This window comes from Caretta caretta, chromosome 11 (assembly GCF_965140235.1).
Source record: "Caretta caretta isolate rCarCar2 chromosome 11, rCarCar1.hap1, whole genome shotgun sequence".
NCBI lineage: Eukaryota > Metazoa > Chordata > Testudines > Cheloniidae > Caretta > Caretta caretta.
The window spans coordinates 50,536,302-50,559,202 of NC_134216.1; the positions used below are offsets into that span (position 1 = coordinate 50,536,302).

Consider the following 22,901-nt stretch of genomic DNA (forward strand, 5'->3'; position numbering starts at 1 on the left):
ACTAGGGCCATTGGTGACTTGGATAATGGAGTGGAGAGTACGCTTATGACACCAAACTGAGAGGTGTTGCAAGAACTTTGGAGGATAGGATTACAAGTCAAAATGATCTTGATAAATTGAAGAATTGGTGTGAAATCTACAAGATGAAATTCAATAAAGAGAAGTGCAAAGTACTACACTTAGGAAGGAAAAATCAAACGCAAAATGGGGTATAATTGGCTAGGCAACAGTGCTGCTGAGAAAGATCTGAGCATTACAGTGGAGCACAAATTGAATATGAGTCAACAATGTGATGCAGTTGTGAAAAATGTAAATACCATTCTGGGATGTATTAATGGAAGTGTCATATGTAAGACACGGGAGGTAACTGTTCCACTGTACTCAGCACTAGTGAGGTCTTAGCTGGAATACTGTGACTAGTTTTAGGCACTGCACTTCAAAAAAGTTGTGGACAAATTGGTGAGAGTCCAGAGGAGAGCAACAAAAATGATAAAAGGTTTAGAAAAAAATCACCTATAAGGAATGGTTAAGAAAACTGGGTATATGTAGTCCTGAGAAAAGAAGATGGAAGTTGGACCTGATGATAGTCTTCAAATATGTTCAGAGCTGTTAAAAAGAGGATGGTGATCAATTCTTCTCTATGTCCTCTGAAGACAGGACAAGAAGGAATCTGCTTAATCTACAGCAAGGGAGATTTAGATGAGATATTAGGAAAACCTTTCCAACTAAGGGAATTAAGCATTAGAATAGGCTCCAAAGGGATATTGTAGAATCGCCATCACTGGAGGTTTTAAAGAACAGGTTAGATCAAAACCTGTCAGGGATGTTCCAGGTATGCTTGGTTGTGCCTCAGTATGGGGGTTTGTGTATCCCTTTCAGCCCTATATTGCTATGGTTCTATGATTTTTAGCCTATGTAATGATCTAATAACTTTTGCTTTCTCACTATAGATTCATAAATTTTAAGGCCATAAAAGACCATTGTGATCATATTAGATAGTCTGACCTCCTGCAACAGTGTAGGGCATTGAATTTCACCTACTAATTGGTGCATCAGTTCAGTAACTTGTGGTTGAGTTTGAACATATTTTTTAGAAAGCATTCAATTTTAATTGAAAGACTCCAAGTGATAGAGGATGTTAATTACTGTTTGTTAAACCTTTGTACCTTATTTCTAATCTGAATTTGTCTAGCTTTAGTTTCCAGACAGTCTATCTTGTTACAGTTTTGTCTGGTAGATTAAAGAGCCTTACATTTTATCAAATATCTTCTCCCTGCCTAGGTACTCATACATTGTGATCAGGTTTCCTTTTAAAGCTTGTTTTTGATAAACTAAAAAGATTGAGTTCCCTACGTTTTTTAATGTAAGGCATGTTAGCCAGTCCAGTTCATTCCTGTGGCACATTGTTGTACACTTCCTAAATTTTCAACATCCTGTCTGCAGTGTGGATACCCAAACTAGATACAGTGTTCCAGAAGTGGACTCACCAGTACAGTATAGATGAAGTATAATACCCTCCTTGTTCGTATTTGATATTTCCTTGTTTATACATCCAAGAATCTCATTAGACCCTATCGCCACAACATCACACTGGGAGCTTCTGTTCAGTTGGTTAGCCACAATGACTCCTAAGCACTTGTCTGAGCCACTGCTTTTTGGGATACAGTCCCCTATCTTGTAAGTTTTGCCTTGCATTTAGCCATATTGAAACACATATTGTTTGATTGTGCTCAGCTAACCAAGCAATGCACATCACTTCCTAACAGGGGCCTCTCTTTGTGATTATTTTTCACCTGATTAAACTTTTCTCATCTGCAAACTTTATCAACAATGATTTACTTCCTATTGTTTGCCACACTCTATTGCTTTTTGTTTAAAATGAGATTTTAAGCTCTTTAGAGTAGGGGTTGCATCTTCCTTTGTGTTTGTACAATACCTAGTGCAATGGAGCCCCAGGCCTCAGTGGATCTTTGAGTGCTGTTGCAATTCAAATAAATAAATAACAATGAATACTTCAAAACCTCACTATTGTGCATGGGTCTATCTTCCATGTTTGGTCCTCTAAAATATGAATCGTGCAAAAATGGAAAAGTCAATCCCAAAAATATTGATGCCCAGCTCGTTGATATGGCTGACCTCACAGCGAACGAACAACTGGAATCCTGCAGAAAAGGAATGCCTGAAAAATTCAAAGCAATTTGCGCTGACCTTTTAGTGGTCTGTGATTTACATGGGCCCTGAAGATAGATATGTCGCTTGCCCTACCCTCCCCTTTATACTAACCCTCTTTATTTACTTTGTGCATTATGATTAATCTGGTATTTTGGTATATTTCTTGCATTTGGAAAAATTAATAAAAATTATAAGTAAAAAACCCTTCACTCTTTCATACATAAACTTAAAACTTTAGCAGCCAAAAAGTTATCACTTCCCACCCAACAGTTAAATAAGCACTCCTCCAGTAACTCTAATAAATATCTAGCAGATAATTTGTTCTGCATTGTTTGGATTAAATAACAATACAAGTACATCTTCATGTGTGCTTGTGGGTCTCCTTCTACAGTACAATGGGTTTTATTCACTCTCCATGCACCCCTCCTCCAATATTGCCTAAGTACATATTTAATAGTCATGTCTATCCATCCTATAGCGTTTGAGATTTACCCATTCTGAAATGAGTATCTTGAGCAACTAATTTTCTGTGATAGTTACTGTAGATGGACCTTATCAGCCTGCAAGCTCCATGTGGCCGCTAGCTATTTTTCAGCTTTCTTTCTGTCGACTAGCAAGCTATTTTTATTAGTTTGATGTAATTCACTGAAAGCAGAACACGTAAACATTCTCTTAAAATGGTAAAGCACGAGTAAAAGCTTACACCTGAAAATGAAAATATTCAGACAACCAGAATGCTGCTGTGAGGTCTTCATCCTCATCTGCTGCTCCAAGCATTGCACTGCTGTCCTTGAATCCCTTTATTAGCTACTCTTGCTTTGTCCACATCTCTGCTCTCGCTTACGTCTTTGTTACCATTTTCTCTCATTCCCCGTCTCTGTCAGCCCATGACTCCAGCCTAACTCCTTTGAACCCTATTGTAAGAGTGGGCATTCAGGGCTTCCCATTACATATGTGACTAATCTAAAATTGTTGTTTGTTTTTAACAATGCACAACCTTAATTCTGGCATTTCCTTACTTTTGTGTGCTTGCCTTTGCAACCTTAATAAAGTTGATTTGACATAGGTTTTTGGGTAATTTAGGTAATTTTGTCTAACTTGAGGATGGAAGTATAATTATCAAAAGACACAGGCATCCACCGTTTACTTTCTATTTATCACATTATCTTAGCCAAACTTATCCCATTAAATAATTACCCAAATCTTTGAGCTTTCAGCCTTTTATGAGCAAATTGTTTAGGGGTGAAAAATTAACCAAGTCCCCAATCCTAAAATTTACATTAGGAGAGCTATTTTTGAAGTCAGGGCCGCTCTGATGTGTTGGGAATTGCAGGACTGAGGCCAACATTTGTTAATGTTTAGCACCAATAATTGTATTGAGGGAAAAGGTTGGATTAGAACTAAGCTTAACAGGATAGAAACAAGGTATAAGCTAAGTGCAGCACAATGCCTCAATCAGTAGAGAGAGGCCAAGGACAGTGGCTGTAGAGACGAAGAGTTCTGTGTATAGGACGCCAGTAAGATCAAATTTAAAATTTAGTTTTCACTATGTCTGCTACTTTTAACTTTCTGCAACTTTTCCCTTTGAGTTCAAAGGTTCCTAATTATGTTCCAGATAATATACTCTAGAGTACACATTATTGTGTAACATGAAAAGAAAGTTCATCTTTGACATCTCCTTGAAGAGTTTTTCTATGCGATGTGCCGTCCTGGAGGGATCTTCATGAAATTTTAAACTCTTTTGCCCTTACAGATAATCAGAAAAAGTCTCCAGAGATCTACACAGCTCATGCAGAGGGACGTGGAGCTACAGCTATGAAAATTAAACGACCAAAGAAATCACAGCAACCGGGTAATATTTCCTTTTGACTGCACAACTTTACTGAGAAAGTGACAGACATTGGACAAAAGCGGACTATTTTTTTTTTAATCCAGAAACTTTATGGTCCAGGTCATCATCTGGTGTAAATTGGTTGACTTAAAAGGAGCTACACAGATCTAAACCAGCTGTGAATCTGGTGATGATTCAGATAAATTAGATCCTGGATCCTAAACACTTCTGATTGTAGTTTTGCAAAATCAAATTCCCATCAATGAGGTTTGGCAGATGTAAAACCCAGCCTCATCGTCCCTCATCTAGTAAATTCATCAACTTTAAAGCATTTTTGTTTCAAACTTCTTTTTTCCTCCTGTGGGTTTGGAGTACATATTTTGAGTTTGTTGTGGTTGAACGTCAGGACTAACATGAAGATTGTAAAATCCAGGTTTTAGCCAACACTTGTGCTTGGACAGTTTGATTCATTGAAAAAAATGCTTTTCAGTTTGCATCCTAAATGCCTTGAGCTGGAGTGCATGATGTGAAAATTAAGTTCTGTGGATGTACATAAAATATTATGAAATAATTTGAAATAATAAAATAATTTTCGTTGTCATGCAAATAAATATAAGATAATAAGAGAGGGGGTTTTAAAAGGGCCTAAATGATTTAGGAATACAAGTTGCACTGACTTTCAGCTTTCCTGAATGTCATTGAGATATGTGCTTTTAAATACCTTAGGCACTTTTGAAAATCTTCCCCAGGTGGCAACAACACCAAAATCCAACTGCAATTGAAGTCAAGACATGTTGTGAAGCTCAAATTTAGGGCAAAAGTGATAAGCTTTGTGAAAGTTTTTTTAATTTATTTACACAGGGTAAGAGGATGACTCATTTTTCTGTACAGTAGGATTGTTTATTTTGGTATCCAGAATAATTGATATTAGTTCTTGTAGATTTAAGTATTAAAATCTAGTCACCTCTGAAATTGATCTGTCCATGTTTATTGCTCCATTATACAATGGGAAGGTTACCATAATATTTCAGCTGGGAGATAACTGTCCTGCTCCTTCTCATGTTCCTCTTCTGAACTGCAATACATACGTGCATATATACTCGGGATCAATCTTGTATTGTTCTGGGGCCATATGGTGAAAAGTGAATAGCGCACAGGGATTCTTGATCATGCGCAGGATTCTTCCCTGGTGCACAAATATGTGCTAGCTAGATGTACTCGACTAACATAGTTCTGTACACCACGTACCCAAAAGCAGAATGGCGTGCAGGTGAGTAACATGTCCAATCTCCCAAGTCTATAAATCGTAATCATGTTGCATAGAATATCTGTAGAAAAGAAATGTTTGAGTCTTAATTGTGTGCTTTGGCCACTGCTACACTGTGATTGCTGGTGACTGGTGGCTCACCATGTTGCTTCTGCTCAAAGTGTTCCACATAGCTCAAAATGTGTTGACTCTTTGTGTACAATCCAGAAAAATGACAAAAATCTTGCTAATACCCCTGACAATTTGGAGCTGTGATATTAATCAAAACCACATGAAAAGCAATCATGTCTTTATTTAATAGATATGGTGACATAGCTATGAAGCATGGGTTTTTTTAAGTGATAAAATACGTCTATTGCTTTTGTGTTCATATGGGATATTTAAAATACAGTCACTGCAAAAGTAAAATACATCATATCCAATTTTATTTCCTAGATTTTATGATTCAAATTAACCCAGGACCTCATTAACAACTAAGGTCATGTGAATTGGTTCAGTTGCCACAGAAGTCACTATCACTTCTCAGCAGGAGCTGAATATAAGGCACTGTTGCCTACTCTTGCCATTTTATTATATGTTCTGCAATATTTTGGTGGTGTTCTTAAAGCCCAAGCTGATCTGAACCTGTACATTTTGGACCCAACTGTGTAATCCTTACTGTGTTGATGAACAATCATTCAAGAAAATAGCTGCATGGTTACTAGAGCCAATGGGATTAATAGTTTTAGGAAGTTCTCACCAATGAGTTCCAAAATTGGGCCCTCTAGCTTTTTCCAGTGAGTGGCTGCATGGCTTTCTCATCTTTCTGCTACAGAATATTGTTGTTTTTTTGTTGATTTGCCAGTTAGCGGAAAAGTACTAACCAAAAGCAATTTATGGAAGAAGTAAACAGGGAAATGTTAAGAAAACAAAAATGTTTGTGAAAGTGCCAAGCTAAGCGTAGCTTTGAAAATGATCTCGTAGTATGAAGAAATAAAGATGAGTGTAATTGGCCTATGCACTACAAGGCAAGAAATGATTCCAAATGAATAGCTGTAATTTTGCTTTCCTGAATGAACTCCCAAGTTCTTTGATGAACGTAGCAGAGGAAATTACCACAAGTAACATTCAAAACCAACAGATATCCAAGATCAGAGGTGATTCATTCTCATGTTGTTGAGGATGTCGTTTGTCACCAGTCATTCAGCTAGATAGTCATCACCAACCTTCTTCACTGAAGTAAAGTTAGATAAATTGGATCAAGAAAACAGTGGAAATGTTGTGTAATTGTGTGCATGTTAGGGATTTTCTTTGTTGGCATGTATTGAGATTGTGTGTGTGTGAGTATGGATGGAGAAAAATAAAGAGTAATTCATGTATAATATTTCCTTCCATAGTTATCAAAGATTTTTACAGGGTGGGTAAGTATCATGTCCTCATATTATAGAAGAGGAAACTAAGGGTAAATTAAATTGAAAATATTGAATCACGGAGCAAAGGCACCTGTTCTGTCCACCCCAGTGAAACTGCTATAATAATTTAAGGATCATTTCCCTGGCTAGATTTCAAGGCCAGCCTTACCATATTTAAACTTGCACTGCCCTTGGTATTGTTGATCACTCTCCCCTTCTCTTCATCTTACTAGAGCTCCTTGAATATTTTCCAACAAAACTTGAGGAACTGGAGCCGGGTCTCTGGGATAGGGAGCCTGCCAGCCCCCCAGTACTCCAGCTAGAGCCTGGCCTCTGTTGGTAAGTAGGCTCCCGAATCCCCAGAAGACAGCCTTACAGCCCCCAGAACCCCAGCAGGAGCTGGAGCTGGATCTCTTGGCACTGGTAGGTTCCCTGCTCCACCAGCCCTGGATTCTGGATGCCTTGGAGTCCCCAGCCAGGGGCATTCTTCATGGAGAGGCTGCCCCAGAATCATGGATGCTGAGAGCTGGTCCTAGGATTTCCAGGTTCCTAACTCTGTGGCAAGGACCCTGGAAGTCCTGAGAGCCCCATCTCAAGCTAGGAGCCTAGCTCCGAGAGCACTAAGTGCCATTTCAAAAGTGACTTTCACTCGTAGCCCACAGATCTTGGGAGACAGGCCAGTCCTTGCTTACAGACAGACCCCAACCTGAAGTAAATACTCACCGGAAACCACGCACCATACAACAAAATACAACAAAAGCACTAACCCAGGAACCTATCCTTGCAGCAAAGCCTGTTGCCAACTCTGCCCACAGATCTATTCAAGGGACACCATCATAGGACCTAATCACATCAGCCACACTATCAGAGGCTCATTCACCTGCACATCTACCAATGTGATATATGCCATCATGTGCCAGCAATGCCCCTCTGCCATGTACATTGGCCAAACTGGACAGTCTCTATGCAAAAGAATAAATGGACACAAATCAGACGTCAAGAATTATAGCTTTCAAAAACCAGTTGGAGAACACTTCAACCTCCCTGGACATTCAATTACAGACCTAAAAGTCACAATTGATTATCACTACAAAAGCTTTTTTTCTCCTGCTGATAATAGCCCAGCTTAATTGATTGGTCTCGTTAGAGCTGCTATGGCAACCCCCATTGTTTCATATTCTCTGTGTGTCTATATCTTCCTACTGTATTTTCCACGGCATGCATCTGATGAAGTGGGCTTTAGCCCATGAAAGCTTATGCTCAAATAAATTCGTTAGTCTCTAAGTGCCACAAGTCCTCCTCATTCTTTTGGCACATAGGAGTCTCCACTTTCGAGACTGAGGCTCCAAAGTGCCTCCTAAAGTACTTTTGGCTCCTGAGTCACTTAGATGTCTTTTGAAAATTTTAGTCAGTGACAGATGGATAAAACCAAAATATGACAATGTCAATTATTATTTTTATGTGACGGCTATTCTTTTGTTTGAGAAGGCCATGAAAAACACTGATCAGAGTTAATGAAAAAGGGCTCTCCTTCCTTAGAGTAACAGCATGAGGAGAGGAGAGTGTTGAACCTCAATGCACATTTTACGTTGTTCAACCTCAAAGAACTCTTCTGGACCCTATTAACAAAATGCTGAGGTGGCCTGAGTCTCTTTTGAAATGAATAGGTATAGTTTGGGTGGGGTTATTTTTTGCCCAAATGACATCAGAAATCAAGTGTATTTAACAAAGAAAAATAACGCGTCTCAGAGATAAACTATGAGATTTGAGAAGTGTCTATTTTTCACATTACAGGTCTGTTATTAAAATCATAATTCACAAGGTACCCTTGGAACTGTGTTTTCACAGCTTACTTTGCTCTTATTAATCTCTCTGTCAACTGGCTCCCACTAGATTTGTATCTGATATCAATTACAGTCCTAAATTAAGATGAAAAATTCAGAGGTAAAATGTTCAGTGTTGTCTGATGATGAGACAAATCCAGGTCAAAATGAAAGAATGGGAAAAACAACTTAGATCCAGTGCCTTCTGACAAATACAAGTATTGGTCTGCTAACACAGCAGCATGAAATCACTGCTTTGTGCTTTACAACTAGTCATGTTTGCCTTTAAATGTTGTTAAAAATTTTAAGCTAAAATTAAGGATGCTTTGCTTCTTTATGGGTCCATGAGGATGTGATTTTGCTGCCCCAGTTGCTGGTGGTGAAAACTTTCATTCACCAAATTCTATCAGAACTGTCCTTCGAAGCCATATTTGAATGTGATTTCAGAAAACAATCTTTGTAAATAGACTACATTCACAATATTATTACAGTATATATGGTTGCTATTTAGGATGTAGCCAATTCAGAGAAAAATTCTGAATGCAATATAGTAACTTTTCCTGGTAAGTGGGGTATCAAGTTAAAATTCAGATCAACTTCTCTTTAAGTAAACCTACATGTTAAGAAAAGCACACCTAAAATACTTGAAAAGATGTACAAAGTCTAAAAATCAGTGGTTGAAATGTCTACAGGCCAGATTCTACCACCATGACATTCAGTGGTACCTTAGTGCGCTAGTTCCACTGAAACCAATGGCACTACTTGAAGAGTAAGTCCCCAGTCCTGCATTATGTGCCTGCATGGAAAAGCCCAAGCGAAGTCAATGGGATTCTGCCCTCAGAAATCACAAGGCTTGGAGCTTAAGACACTTCATAGTATTGGGAAGGTTCTGTCTGTAGCCCTAGAGTGTTTGTGGGATTTTTTATAAATAAATACATGTACTGTGATGGATTTGACACAGGTATATCTAGGATTAGATGGGCGTTTTGGGTGGTACCTAATGGGCACAAATATAAACCAAATCTAAACACAGGGTTGAATTTGTGCTGACTCAAACCCCATGCCAATCAACGAGGTAATGGGGTGTAAATCAGTGCAACATTTGGCCCAAGGCCTTTCAGAACATTTTTCCTGAACATTTCAACAACAAACTATTTTTGCACAGATGCTGTACACTGGAGAAAGCTATTTTTGAGGTGATTCATATCCTGATGTTCATAAACAATGTAATCATTTCTGTACTAAAATGCGAAACATTTCCCTGAGTCTCAAAGAAAAAATCTACAACATAGTGTATCTGTCCTAAAATATACTCATGGTTACACGATTCATCAATCAAACATGATTACACTCTGATAGAGAGCACTCAATGGTTACTTTTACACAGTCGTTTAGGACCTTATTTTTGAAGTTGTTCTCTGTCTAATGAGGTCGAGCTACTTACCACTACAGTGCTGGCATTGTATTATATTGTAGCTGCTGGTTTCACAGAGTGAATTGCTAGAATCTGACCCTCATAGTTTCACATTTTGATTACTGTAATGTCTCCCTCTCTGGCCCCCCTAACAATCACAATCCAGTTCATACAAAACATAGCAGCTAAAATCTTTTACCTTGCCCATCACTCTGACCACATCTTTCCCACCTCACCTTATGAATCTTCCATCTGAGTCCCTGTTTTCCATCACAAGTTTAAATATTTTGTCCTTGTCTTCAAAGCCATTTACAAAGTGTCCCCAATTTACTTTTATATCCTTGGCTCTAACCATGTTTTCCCCCCTCTGTTCAGTGAAGATCCTAGCCCTGCATGGCCATTAGTTTGCTATTCCCACAAATGTCTCCATTTTTCCCTCTCCACATGGAACATCTCCCTCAGGTGATCCATAAGAATCAACTTGCTTCTTCTCATCTTGCAAATCCTTGCTTCTGACCCTCTTCTGTCTTGGGGGCGAGAAGATATCAACCAACTACAGATGAACTTGCATGAATAACAGTCTGGTCACTCGATTACAGACCTAAAAGTTTAAATTCTTCAACAAAAAAACTTCAAAAAACAGACTCCAATAAGAGACTGCTGACTTGGAATTAACTTGCAAACTGGACACCATTACATTAGGCTTGAATAAAGACTGGGTGTGGATGTGTCATTACACAAAGTAAAACTATTTCCCCACGTTTATTCCCCCCCCCCGGGGCTGTTCCTCACACGTTCTTGTCAACTGCTGGAAATGGCCCACCTTGATTATCACTCCAAATGTTTTTTTTCCTCTCCTTCTGGTAATAGCTCACCTTACCTGATCACTCTCATTACAGTGTGTATGGTAACACCCACTGTTTCCTATTCTCTGTGTATATAAAATCTCCCCACTGTATTTTCCACTGCATGCATCTGATGAAGTGAGCCTTAGCTCACGAAAGCTTATGCTCAAATAAATGTGTTAGTCTCTAAGGTGCCACAAGTACTCCTTTTCTTTTTGCGGACACAGACTAACACGGCTGCTACTCTGAAACCAGTCAGGGATAGCTGATTGTACTTATTTATTTATAATCTGTTATACTCTATGTTCTGATCAGATTGTAAGCTCCCTGGGGCAGAGACAATGTATTCTTCTGTGTTTATACAGCATCTACCACCATGTTGTCCTAAACCTACATGGGGCTGTTAAGTGTTACAAAAAAAACAACAACAAATAGTGATATTGACATAATAATCTTTTCAAATAAGCCCTGTGATCACTATTATGTTGGCGATGATGATTTTCTGTTAGGATTAGATCAAGGTTACAAAAAGTCAATTATTCATAAAGGCACATCATCTCTTTTCTCAGAACAAGAGAATTTTTGCAGCCAAAACTTTGTAAACTGGCAGAGAAGTTGCTCAGAGTCTAAGAACTGACAGGCAGCTTGTAAACAGATGGAAGAGCCCTGCTCTTTGTGAACTTTTGCCCTAGAAAGTTAGAAAGAGAGAGGAAAAAAAGAGAGAGAAGAAATGATCATTAGTGAGGTGAACATTTGTTTTAAATTAAATTTTTCTTGTTCAGTCACATATTTACAAGGAGTTTTTAAAAATAAATTGAAATATTGCCAAATAGCCTAAAAATTATTTAGTACCGGCAAACAGGTGTCTTGTAATTTTTTCATGAGGGTGATTTGAACACTTTTGCTTTTTGTGTGCTAGATCGTGTGTACAATTTTTAAAATATATTTTTGAAGTTACAAGCATCTAAATGGTATGGTGGTGGCCTAGAATCTGGATGATATCACAGATTGCATCAAAAAATGTGAACAGAACTTTCCTCCCTGCTCCCTTTAGCCTCCAGTTTTAATTACAATTGGAAATTTATTTAAAAGAAATGCAAATTACCCTTGGGTAGGAAAAGCACATGCTGCCTATTATCTTTACTCTAGTAGAATAACTCAGTGACTTAACTTTGTTATACTGGGAATTGTCATATTCTTAGAGTGTCTGGTCTTAGTGTGTTCTAAGTATAGCTGTAAGAGTTAAGAGCCATGGGCCAAGCACTGTCCTCAGTGATGCCTATGCAACCTGGGGTTTGTGGGATTGAAAGGGTGTATTGCAAGGGTGCAGTAAAATGTTGCTTTAACTTACTGAAGAGTTGCACAGGATTTAGCTGTATACAATAACTCCCTCTAAAGCCAGTGGGAGTCTCCTGACTCTGAGTTCCAAGCTCCAACCAAAGACCATCATGGGGGCCACCTCTGGTGATCCAGGTGAATATAGAATTCTAACCCTAATAACATTGATAATAGAGGCGTAGGTAAGAATTTATGTACATTACATTATTTTAAATATTTTTCTGGGTATGAAAAATATTTCTTCCTTCCTTCATACAATATATAGGACTCTTTCCTCATTGTATCACTATTTACTGTGTTAGCCCAAAGTTTTAATTCTTAGAACTTGACTACACACACAACTATGTTTTACGCATTGGATAGTTTATTTTCTAATTCAATTTAGTTAAACTGATATGAACCCCTCAGTGGGTCCTCTAAAATTTGCACCAAACTGATATCTTTTTATTTTAGCTTGGTAATTTACCGAATTATTGTTGTTGTTTGTGGGTTTCTAAAACTTTCATACACAAATCCCTCCCCTTCTTCTCCTTGTCCCATGGCCCCAGCCCCCAACTCCATGTCATGGCATGTCCGTTTGGCTGATGAACTGAGAAAAGGTGACTTTTCCTTTCTTTGGAGGATAGGAAAATCCCTGAAACATTGGACAAAGGGTTGCTGCACTTCCATGAAGGTTTGAGCATGCTTGCAACAGTTTTTGATTTTTAAGTGGTTCAAAAGACCTACAGTAAACCTAGAAGACTCTTAGTGCAGTCTGATATGTGTTTGCTTTTGCATCCTGTTATTTAGTGCACAACGAAGAATAAACTTTGAACTGTTTTCTATAACAGGAACAGTCCCAGTTGTATGAGAAGAATCACAGTTTGCACTATTGTCACCCCATTCCTACCAAAAACAGCTTATAAATCTAGTTAGATCTGAAATGTTTCCAAAAGTTAATTGCGCAACAAATGCTGTCTCAGTAATATCATTCATTATCTTTTGCTTTCTCTCTCCTTAAATAGCCTTTATTGCTTAGCAGGTTGCAACTTACTGCTAGCAAGAATGCATTATTCAAGCCTTTTGCTGTGCCGCAGCAAGTGCCAGCTTGTCATGTTTTTAATTGTCTCCCTTGAACTCCACAGATACAATTCCTCCAACCATAACAAATTGCCCATGGGACATCACCATAACCACTGAGACTGATCCAGTACAGGTCACCTGGGAACAACCTGAAATTAGCGACAACAGTGGGGTGTTTACTTCAATAGCTTCAATATCCAGTGGCTCCTGCTTCCGGTATGGAACTCATCAAGTGCAATACACCGCCCATGATGAAGCAGGAAATGAAGCCTCCTGCCAGTTTAAAGTTACCATCAAAAGTAAGTGCTATTATTGACTGAAGTTTAAGAAAGGAAAAACAATCAGGATCCTGAAAACTTTTATTAACTAGATTTACAAATTAGAAATAGAGATGTTTGCTTTAATGCTACCTCTTTGGCAGTAATATTTCCTGTAAACAGTTGGATGTTCACCAAACCATGAATATTTTGCTGTTCATATCAAGTCCTATGTACCAAGTGATGTGATTATATTAGGTGTAATAAGAATTGCATTCTTATATCTTTCAAGTACATTTTGTTGCCAGTTGGCCAGATCCTCTGCTGGCCTCAGTAGATAGGTCTTCATTAACACCAGGAAACAGTTGTGGTAACTGTTGGAAAATCTTTTTAATGACAACCACTGTTTCCCTGAGATGTGAGCTACAGCTAAGAAGTAGTCAGCCAAGGACTGAAATATTCAGAAAGCACTTGTTGTCCGACACTGATTCCCTGCAGCACTGACTTCCGAAAACGGTGCTTTCCAAAATGAAGTTAAAACTGGTAACACTCTTCCTGCTACTTCTCTATACCCATTAGTAATGCCTTGTCTACACGCACCAACTGTACTGATTTTAGCTGAACTGTTTTAGAAACTGATGTATTTAAGTCAGTGCAATCACCATTGTGTGGACCATCTTAAATTGGTTTGAGTGCCTTACATTGATTTAAGCTAAATGAATATAAGGCTTTCTCAACTGATTTAAGAATGTCCCCACAAGGGGGTTGCACCTCCTTTACTATATCAGTTTCTAATGATTTAGTTAAATTAGCACAATTTTTATGTGTAGAAAAGTCCTGGCATTTGAAAGATCCTGATGAAGATCAATGGCAAATGGATATACCAGTTCTTTAGTCAGTAGGGTTTGGATTTTTTAAAAAAATAATTAGGACTTCTCTGAAATTAGCCAGGTTGTTTCTTAGGTCTCACTGTAAATTAAACTGCTCTATTTTAAGCACAAAGATTTTTTGCTACCATTGATTAACATTTTTAAATGAAAAGGAAAATGCAAGTGATATTTGACTTAAGCCACAGTGCTGACAACTTGATCATTAGAGGTGGAAGAAAGAAGAAATAGAAAATTACTTTTCCTGTTTGAGATCTCCTAGAAGCCATAATGTAACAGCTAGATTCATCAACGTGGTGGGAGAGAGCATTAAAGACGTTTACTGAATATCTGTGTTTTGTAACGATGTGAACAGTTTCATTGTACAAAACCCCACAATCATGTGTGTCATTTCTGCTGTGTCTATATTAAGGAATTTTGTAAAACCTTCCTCACCATCGATCAAATGCAGAACAGGCTTTGACAGGCTTAATTAAGGTGGTCAAATACTAGCAATTGCTGGAACCTCATGGCTGGTGCTGGCACGAATGAGGATTTTATTGTCAAATCTCCAAGTGTGGGCACATATTACTGATGTATATTGTATAGTGCTATTATTCTTTTGCCATATTTTTAATATAAAAATAACATTAATAGAAGAGCACTCCCTTTTCCATAAATATTCCATACCTTACCTTTTCTTTCCCTTTTCCCCTTTCATGATGGGATCTTCCCCATAACTACAGCTTGCACAATAGCTGTAGAATTTGATGAGACAGTTAAATACCCATGTCATTGCAGAATGCTACACTTACCCCACAAATTGCAGTAGGAGATGGATGCAAAAAATGCACTAACTTTTGTAGGATTTATTTTTCACAAGAAAACTGAAGTAGTTTAAATTATGGTCTAATACTATACTCAATAGTGATTTACTTAAACTGGTGCAAAAGACTGTGTGGACATTCTTATTTCAGTTTACACTATGTTTACTTTGGATTATCTTAAATTGATTAGGAATTTGGTTTAAGCTAAATTGAAATAGGGCAGTTTTAAACTGAAATAAGAGTCTCTACCTGGGGGTTTGCACTGTTTAACTAAATGGATTTATAAACTAATGTGAGTTGAACTAGAGCAATTGTGTTTACATGTTTTTATTTTCCCACAAATTATTATATCAAAACAGAACAATAAATTTATGATGTTTTTAGTTGGACTCTGTTCTGCTATTTAGAAGAGAACTAATAACACATAATGTTGTACCATGATAACACCACACCAGCTCTGTCCAGCCAAGCAGCCTAGATGATTCAAGATGTCATATTTATTTTAAAAAAATACTTTGGCTGTTTATCAGGAAGTGACTTCAATGAGGAAGCACAGTAATTCAATTATCAAACACTTCTCTCTGTCAACTAAATGCACATGAGCTGAATATAAGACAAAATATCTATTTACAATTACTCATCTTGTATAGCGAAGCAAAGTGTGTGTTGTAAATGGCTTGTCTAGTTTTAGTAAAGTCCAGCCATGAGGAAGTTTGTGTGGAAGGTTGATTTTTTATGAGAGTATCCATTTTTGAGAGCTCATTCTTAATCTTTCCCTGTTTGCTGTAGAGGATGTTGATCAGGTGATTCCGCAGTTTCTTTGAGAGCGTGTGGCACAAGCTGTCAGCATAGTCTGTGTGGTATGTAGATTGTAATGGATTTTTTACCTTCAATCCTTTTGGTACGATGTCCATCTGTTTGCATTTGGAAAGGAAGATGATGTCTGTCTGTATCTGTACAAGTTTTTTCATGCAGTTGATAGATTTCCACTGCATACGGCTAAATGCAGTGCCTTGCATAATGACAGCTTGTATAGGTCATTATGGTGACATGGGGCCTGATCATCCCCTCTTGTAAACAGGGAGGTGGCTTTGTAGGGATTCGTAAAAAGAAAAAGAGTACTTGTGTCACCTTAGAGACTAGCCAATTTATTTGAGCATAAGCTTTCGTGAGCTACAGCTCACTTCATCGGATGCATACTGTGGAAAATACCGAAAATGTTTGTTTTTATACACGCAAATCATGAAAAAATGGGTGTTTATTTTATTTGATATTTTATTTACCCATTTTTTCATGATTTGTGTGTATAAAAACAAACATCTTCTGTAGTTTCCACAGTATGCATCCGATGAAGTGAGCTGTAGCTCACGAAAGCTTATGCTCAAATAAATTGGTTAGTCTCTAAGGCACCACAAGTACTCCTTTTCTTTTTGCGAATACAGACTAACACGGCTGCTGCTCTGAAATTTGTAGGGATTGTAGAGGGAAATGGAAAATTCCATGAATATCTACAAAGTGATCAGTCCATTGTGTGGGACAAGCCATAGTTCTGCTCCCAGGGCTATCAGCTGGGAAGAGCTCTGTGCCTCCATATCAGTCTTGGGCCCTTTGCCCCTTCTGCTCCTGGGAAGCATGGGTCAGCTGGAGACAAACCATCAGAGAATCCTCAGGTTACTTTGGAGGGGATCAGCTATATGGAAACAAAATGGAAGAGAAGGAAGGCGAGGGAGACAGGTCAGGGGAGAAGGGGTTAAGGAGGGGCAGGTGTGGAGTGAAGTTGAGGTGAAAAGACTGGGGAGAGGAGAAGTGAGGGGAGGGGCGGGATTGGAACACAGGGCCAAGAAAGACAGAACTTCGTACAAATTTCATTGAAATGGCCAATGGTGGAAAAGGTCCCTGCTTTTGTTGCTTCTGGTCTGACTGATTGGAATCTCTGGCTGGCTCCTGGTGCCCCCAGAGTGTGTGGGGCCCTTCTGCACAGTTTTGGCTGCGGGGGTATAGTGCCCTGGCTGGGTCCCATATACTCTTACCCCACCAGTGCAGCTATCCCTGCTTCAGCTGCTACTGGTTCTACTGGCTGGAGTCTCTGGCTGGGTTCTCTCTGTGGTTTTCCCTGAGGCCACAGGGCTGGACAGGGGGATACACCATGTGGATCCTAGTGACCCCAGAGAAGGGAGTGGGGAGGGGTTCCCCTACACTGTTCTGGGTCCTAGGGTCTAGCTGAAATATTAAGATCCTCTAGAATTTTTTGAATAATAAGAACATGTCACATATGTAGAGTGATTTATATTCAAAGATATCAAAGTACTTTACAAAGATGGGTAGGTGTCATTATGCCCATTTTATAGAGGTTTAAAGTAAGGAAACCCTGTGGCAGAGTCAGGAACTGCTGTGCGCATGCCTGGTCTTTAATCACCAGACTATATTTCTAGGTCTAATTCTGCAATCAACTCTCTGTCTCCGTGTAACAACGGCTTGTTGCTTAGTGATGTGTCAGATATGTATGTGTGCATAGTGCAGAGCTATTTATAAAGTATTGTGGGATGTGAGGAAAGATGCCAAAAGCATGTTTTATTTTATTCAGAAGAAGAACGCAACTGATAGGTTAACACACACACACAGAGTAAATGATACTATTTTTCCTGTCAGCCCTGGCTGGCCTATATAACTGTGATTCCTTTCTTTCACCACATACTCCAACCATGAAACATTCCTAGGGGAATGGTTCCTCAGGAATGTGTAAGCCAGAGCAAACACTGTGCTCTGAAAGGCAGCATCCCCTTCTTGTGTCACTGTAAACAAGAGGGGTTGAAATACCATGGTTGACTAAAGGTTGTGCACTATATATTAACTAAAATTCATGGAGCAAAAGTGTTCAAGCTACATAGCATGCATTTATTGCTTTAAGAGTTTTTTTAAATGGGGAAGGGACTCCCTGGAGAAGAGGTAAACAGACCCAGATCCGCCTATTTCAATATCAAGTGGTGTTAGTTAAATACTTTAGTGGACGTACACTTAAGTGTGAACAATATACACTGTCTCTCTTGATGGGGAGTTGACAGTATCCATTGTCTCAAAGACAGTAACTCCTTTGAAATGCAAGAATTTAGAGTGAGAGATTGCTTTGAAGTTTCATTAGCTCCCTTTCGCTTAAGTCCCAGATGGCAGACATAGCATCATCAACACAGTTTTGATTACTTGTGGCACCTTAGAGACTAACAGATTTATTTGAGCATAAGCTTTCGTGAGCTACTGCTCACTTCATTGGATACATTCAGTGGAATACATCCGATGAAGTGGGCTGTAGCTCACGAAAGCTTATGCTCAAATACATTTGTTAGTCTCTAAGGTGCCACAAGTACTCCTGTTCTTTTTGCGGATACAGACTAACACGGCTGCTACTCTGAAACAGTTTTGATTGACGCCTGTATTGTGACTGCATGACTCCATTACAGTCACATGGTCATAGCAAAGGATATAATGGGTTTGAATAGAGTTAAAAACATCTTCCCAGAGACATTTGGGAGATGGTTGAAGAGCAGTAATGGAGAAAGTGACTGGTGGCACTGAACTTAGAGGAGTTTGCTGGAGATAGAAAGGGCCATGTTACACATGTGAGTTAGAGAGCTAGCACCTCAGCTGATGTAAATCAGTTTAGCTCCATTATTTATGCCAGTTTACTCTGGCTGCAGATTTGGCCCATCAGCTGTATTTTGCTTTTGTCATCTATCGCTGTTCGTGAGTATGCACAACTAAATGAGCCGATATAATATCCTGTCTGGTTCAAGTCATTGCTCTGCCACACAGTAAAACTAGATTCACAGCTAATCAAATGATGGGGAACTAATTTTGCAAAAAAAAAAAAAATCAATTTGTTTCCCTTTTGTAGAATTCAAATCAGAGCTTTCTTTCTTTCTTTCTTTCTTTCTTTCTTTCTTTCTTTCTTTCTTTCTTTCTTTCTTTCTTTCTTTCTTTCTTTCTTGAATTTTGATTTTAATAATTTTGGATTTGCATGTCTTTTCCCTTCTCTCCCACCCCATTTTTTTGGTACTGACTGCTATAAAAAACGATGCCCCAGGCTTTTCCCACTGTTACATTTTTTTCTTTTTTCTTTTGCTACATTGTTCCCTTTTCCAACTTTGGAAAAATGACAAAATGACAAAAGAAAAATGAAACATGTCCCAGATATGCTTCATTCTGCTGCACACAGTGGCACAAAGGGGAACAAACAAGAAAACTGAATAGCTGTCATTTGAAATGTCTTAAGTTTAATATTTTCAGTTTCATTTCCAGTAAAACTTGGAGGAAAAAATGAAGACTCCATGAAGGTACTTGGTTTTGAAAAATGGAAAAGTTTCATTAAAAAAAGTTTTGAACATACAATTTCAAAGAGTTCTAGAAATAACCCACTCTGAGCATCCCAGATCTCCTAAGCACTTGAAAATGGTATCATTCAGTAAAGAACTTAACTGTTTAAAAAAAATTACAAGCATGTATTTCTTTGTGGGCAGTTTACTTACTGTATTTCTACTACAGTGATACTAATGGACTTCATACTTTAATATGTTTTTATATTGCTCGTAGAGCCAGATCTTTCATGCACTGCCCAACCTCCCACTGATGGGTCTTTGGCTTGTGGAACGTTATCTTATCCTGGCAGTGGAATGAACAAATGGCAGTTTTGTGTACCATTCTGCATGAAAAGCACTGGTTTCCATCGGAGAGCAGGGTCAGTGTTTTTCTGCCAGCCTTCTCAGTCTGGGACAAGTTGGTTTCATTTGGATGAAGCCTGGCAAATGACAAAGGCTCACATGCCAGAGACTTGCACAGGTGAGCAGGCTTGAAAGTTTCAATGGATTAGCTTTCTTAAACACTCTTGATGACTGACAGCTTATTGATTTACACATTCAGCGGCTATTAGAGTTTTGTATAAGACAACATGAAGATATGGATTCTAGTTATGCCATGAAATGAATGTTTTGTTTCTCCATTTTCAATGAGAGTGTGTTGGTTCTCAGGGCAACATTCTGATGTCAGTTACAGAGGAATGCAGTGGAGTTACAGTGGTGTAACTAAGAGCAGAAGTTGGCCTGAGAATTTACCCACTTTGCTTCTCCTGCAAAGTCTGATCATAAAAGTTGTGTGTATGTGCAATGGGGTTTCCCTCTTTATTGACAGCCTTCCAAAGTGGCTTGACAATAAACTCTCTCACTACACATTTTGCCTGTTTTCTTTTAGCAAATCTTTACTTCTTCTTCCCTCCCCATGTTTCTAATAAAAAAAGCCATTATGGTTTAGTATTGCTCACTACCATGATTATTCACTAGCATCATGTATAGTGTCAGGAGTTGAGCAGTCACAAATAGTGTGTGTAGGTCCTACAAAATATAGTTATTTTTGTTGGTTATGGAGAACAGGTATTTTAGATTTTGATGGCAATTTCTCAGCATTATTAATGTTTTTAAGGTAGCACAACTGTCTGGCTAATACTAAATTGTTGAACTAAGATCCTTTAACTCTTGACTTAGAGGTCTTCCAAAATACTTCCTGAGACTTGCAAGCCTAATGCTATTCCCTCACCTCCCCATCACTACAGAAGGATGGTGTACCCTAGTGCTTGTCTATGCTTGGACATTGACCAAAATAGCTATTCTGGAATAATTATTTAAAATTTTAATTTATAATTTCTAAATGGATTAAGTTAAATCAGAAAAGGGCAGTCTTATTCCAGAATAAGTGTGTCCACTTGTAGAGTTATACTGAAATAGCTATTTTGGTAAATTTCCCAGTGTAGACAAGCCCTTACTGGTGAGTACTCTACTGGCCATTTTTATTAGATACTTTTCAAATAGAAATTGAAAGAGAACATAATTTCTTAAACAGATCCAAGAAGGACTCCAAGGAGGCAAGAGAACCATATATTTAAGGAAACAGGGCCAGATGGAATAGCACCATAGAGCGCTGCCTGCATTAGCTTCTGCAAAGGACGCAGAGCAGTCCCATACCGCCAAGGGTGGTGTCATAACTACTTACCCTGGGTTCTCCCGCGGGCCTGCCTGAGGCACAGTGCATTCTGGAACTCTTGCTTGGCTGGTGCAGCTCTGTACTACCCCCAGCAGAGGCTTTCTTGGCTTTGGGGATCAAACAGAGGTATCTTGTTGGGGATTGGCGACATCATAGGCAATTAATCTAATCTGCAGATGGATTAATTTTAAACATCAAAACATAGTTTTATCATTTGAATGGGGCGTATAGATGGAGACAGGGTCTAACAGAGGTGTCCCCAGTCATCTGTCTATGGTAAGCAATTGCAGATGACAAAGAAAGCGTGGCCAGTTTCTTTCTGAAAGCTCAAACCAAGAGTGTGGAGCAAAATTTTTTTTTTTTGCATAGAGCCCTCTGTTAACACTGAAAGTTTGTGATCTGTTACCGGAAATGGCAGTGTGCTACTCAGGTGGTAAATTTGTTCCTGTCAGGTTGTATGTGATAAACCATCACAAATAGCTACTTTTTTATTTGAGCTAGAGTCTTACCCGTGAAACCAAAGTGACATTTTTACCCCTCATTCAAGTATTGAGCAGTATATTTATGGTTTTGATAAATCCCTCATGCTGCTTTCTGTTGTGGCCTTGTGTTTAAGTAATGTGATACATTTGCACTTGCCAGGACTCTACTCTCTATTCTATGAAAACTCCATAACACTTTTGTGCATTTTGGACATATCTTTATTAACTAACCTCATGTTATATGAACTATTAACAGTCAGGCGTCGCACAGGGTCCAGAAGAGGAGATTCACTACAGTACTATGAGGGTGACTGCAATGAACAGGCCGTGAAAAAAAACATCCTAGCAACTGTGGAACAAATTGTAGCCAAAGATCCCTCTGTTATTTCCCAGTGTAACAAGCACCCAAACACCTGTGGCAATTTCAGAATATCAGATCTTTCTGTTAACTGTGGGCCTGGAAACAACCAAGGAGGTAACAAATTGTCTTTTCAGAACATTGTTAATGTCACTGTGGTAGTGGTGGACAGTATTTTTTCTCCTACCTGTTTTTTAATATGCTTCATAATGTCTTCTCTCCATCTGTGGTAATTCATAATATGCAATCATTTGCGATTAGCTGCAGCATAACATAAACCATAATCTTAAAGGCGTACATATTTAATGCCCTAACCTATCACTAATGTGCACCATTAGCTCCCATCATTCTTGATGGGAGCTGGAAATCCTTTTCTACTTGCTTTGAACTACATCTACTTAACTCATCAAAATCATATATTTTAAAATATAACAGCTGTATTGTAATGTACTAAACACAGTACAGATATAACAGATGTATTGTAATATACTAAACTTTGGCTTTCAGAAAGTACTTCAGGTGAGCATGAGTTTACAGAAGTGTGTAATGTGTCAAAGTCCAATGCATCTCTCAGAGGCTATGTGGAAATTATGAAGGACAGACAGCTGTAAGATCAGTGTGTCAACTTTTACTTGAATCCAAAATGTATTAGCTGAAATATATGATTCTGCAGAGGTCCTCAGGAGTGGGATGAATGAAAACGAGTCCAGAATAAAGGCACTCCAGGGGATCTGCCATACAAGTACTTCTGTAGGTGACGTTGGTTTGGGAACATGATGGCAATGAGCCCTTTCTCTCTTTTTGTGGATTGGGTAGAAGCAAGGTGGACAAACATTAAAAAGTTTTGTTTCATTGTAATTCAACTTCTTTGTTCTGGACTTTTGCTGTTAATTTTTGGTGCTGTTCATTTTAGTTGCAGTCCAGAGTGAAAGACTGATAGGATA

At 38.6% G+C, this 22,901-nt stretch overlaps 1 protein-coding gene across 1 annotated transcript in view; it reads left to right on the top strand.

The window, feature by feature from the left end:
- The window catches only part of LOC125645055 (hyalin-like), a 97,552-nt gene that overhangs the window by 63,234 nt on the left and 11,417 nt on the right, over nt 1–22,901 (top strand). The window contains exons 3-6 of the mRNA XM_048869979.2: nt 3,926–4,024; nt 13,206–13,442; nt 19,678–19,923; nt 21,856–22,074. Coding sequence (XP_048725936.2) covers nt 3,926–4,024; nt 13,206–13,442; nt 19,678–19,923; nt 21,856–22,074 — 801 coding nt within the window. The remainder of the gene's footprint in view (nt 1–3,925; nt 4,025–13,205; nt 13,443–19,677; nt 19,924–21,855; nt 22,075–22,901) is intronic.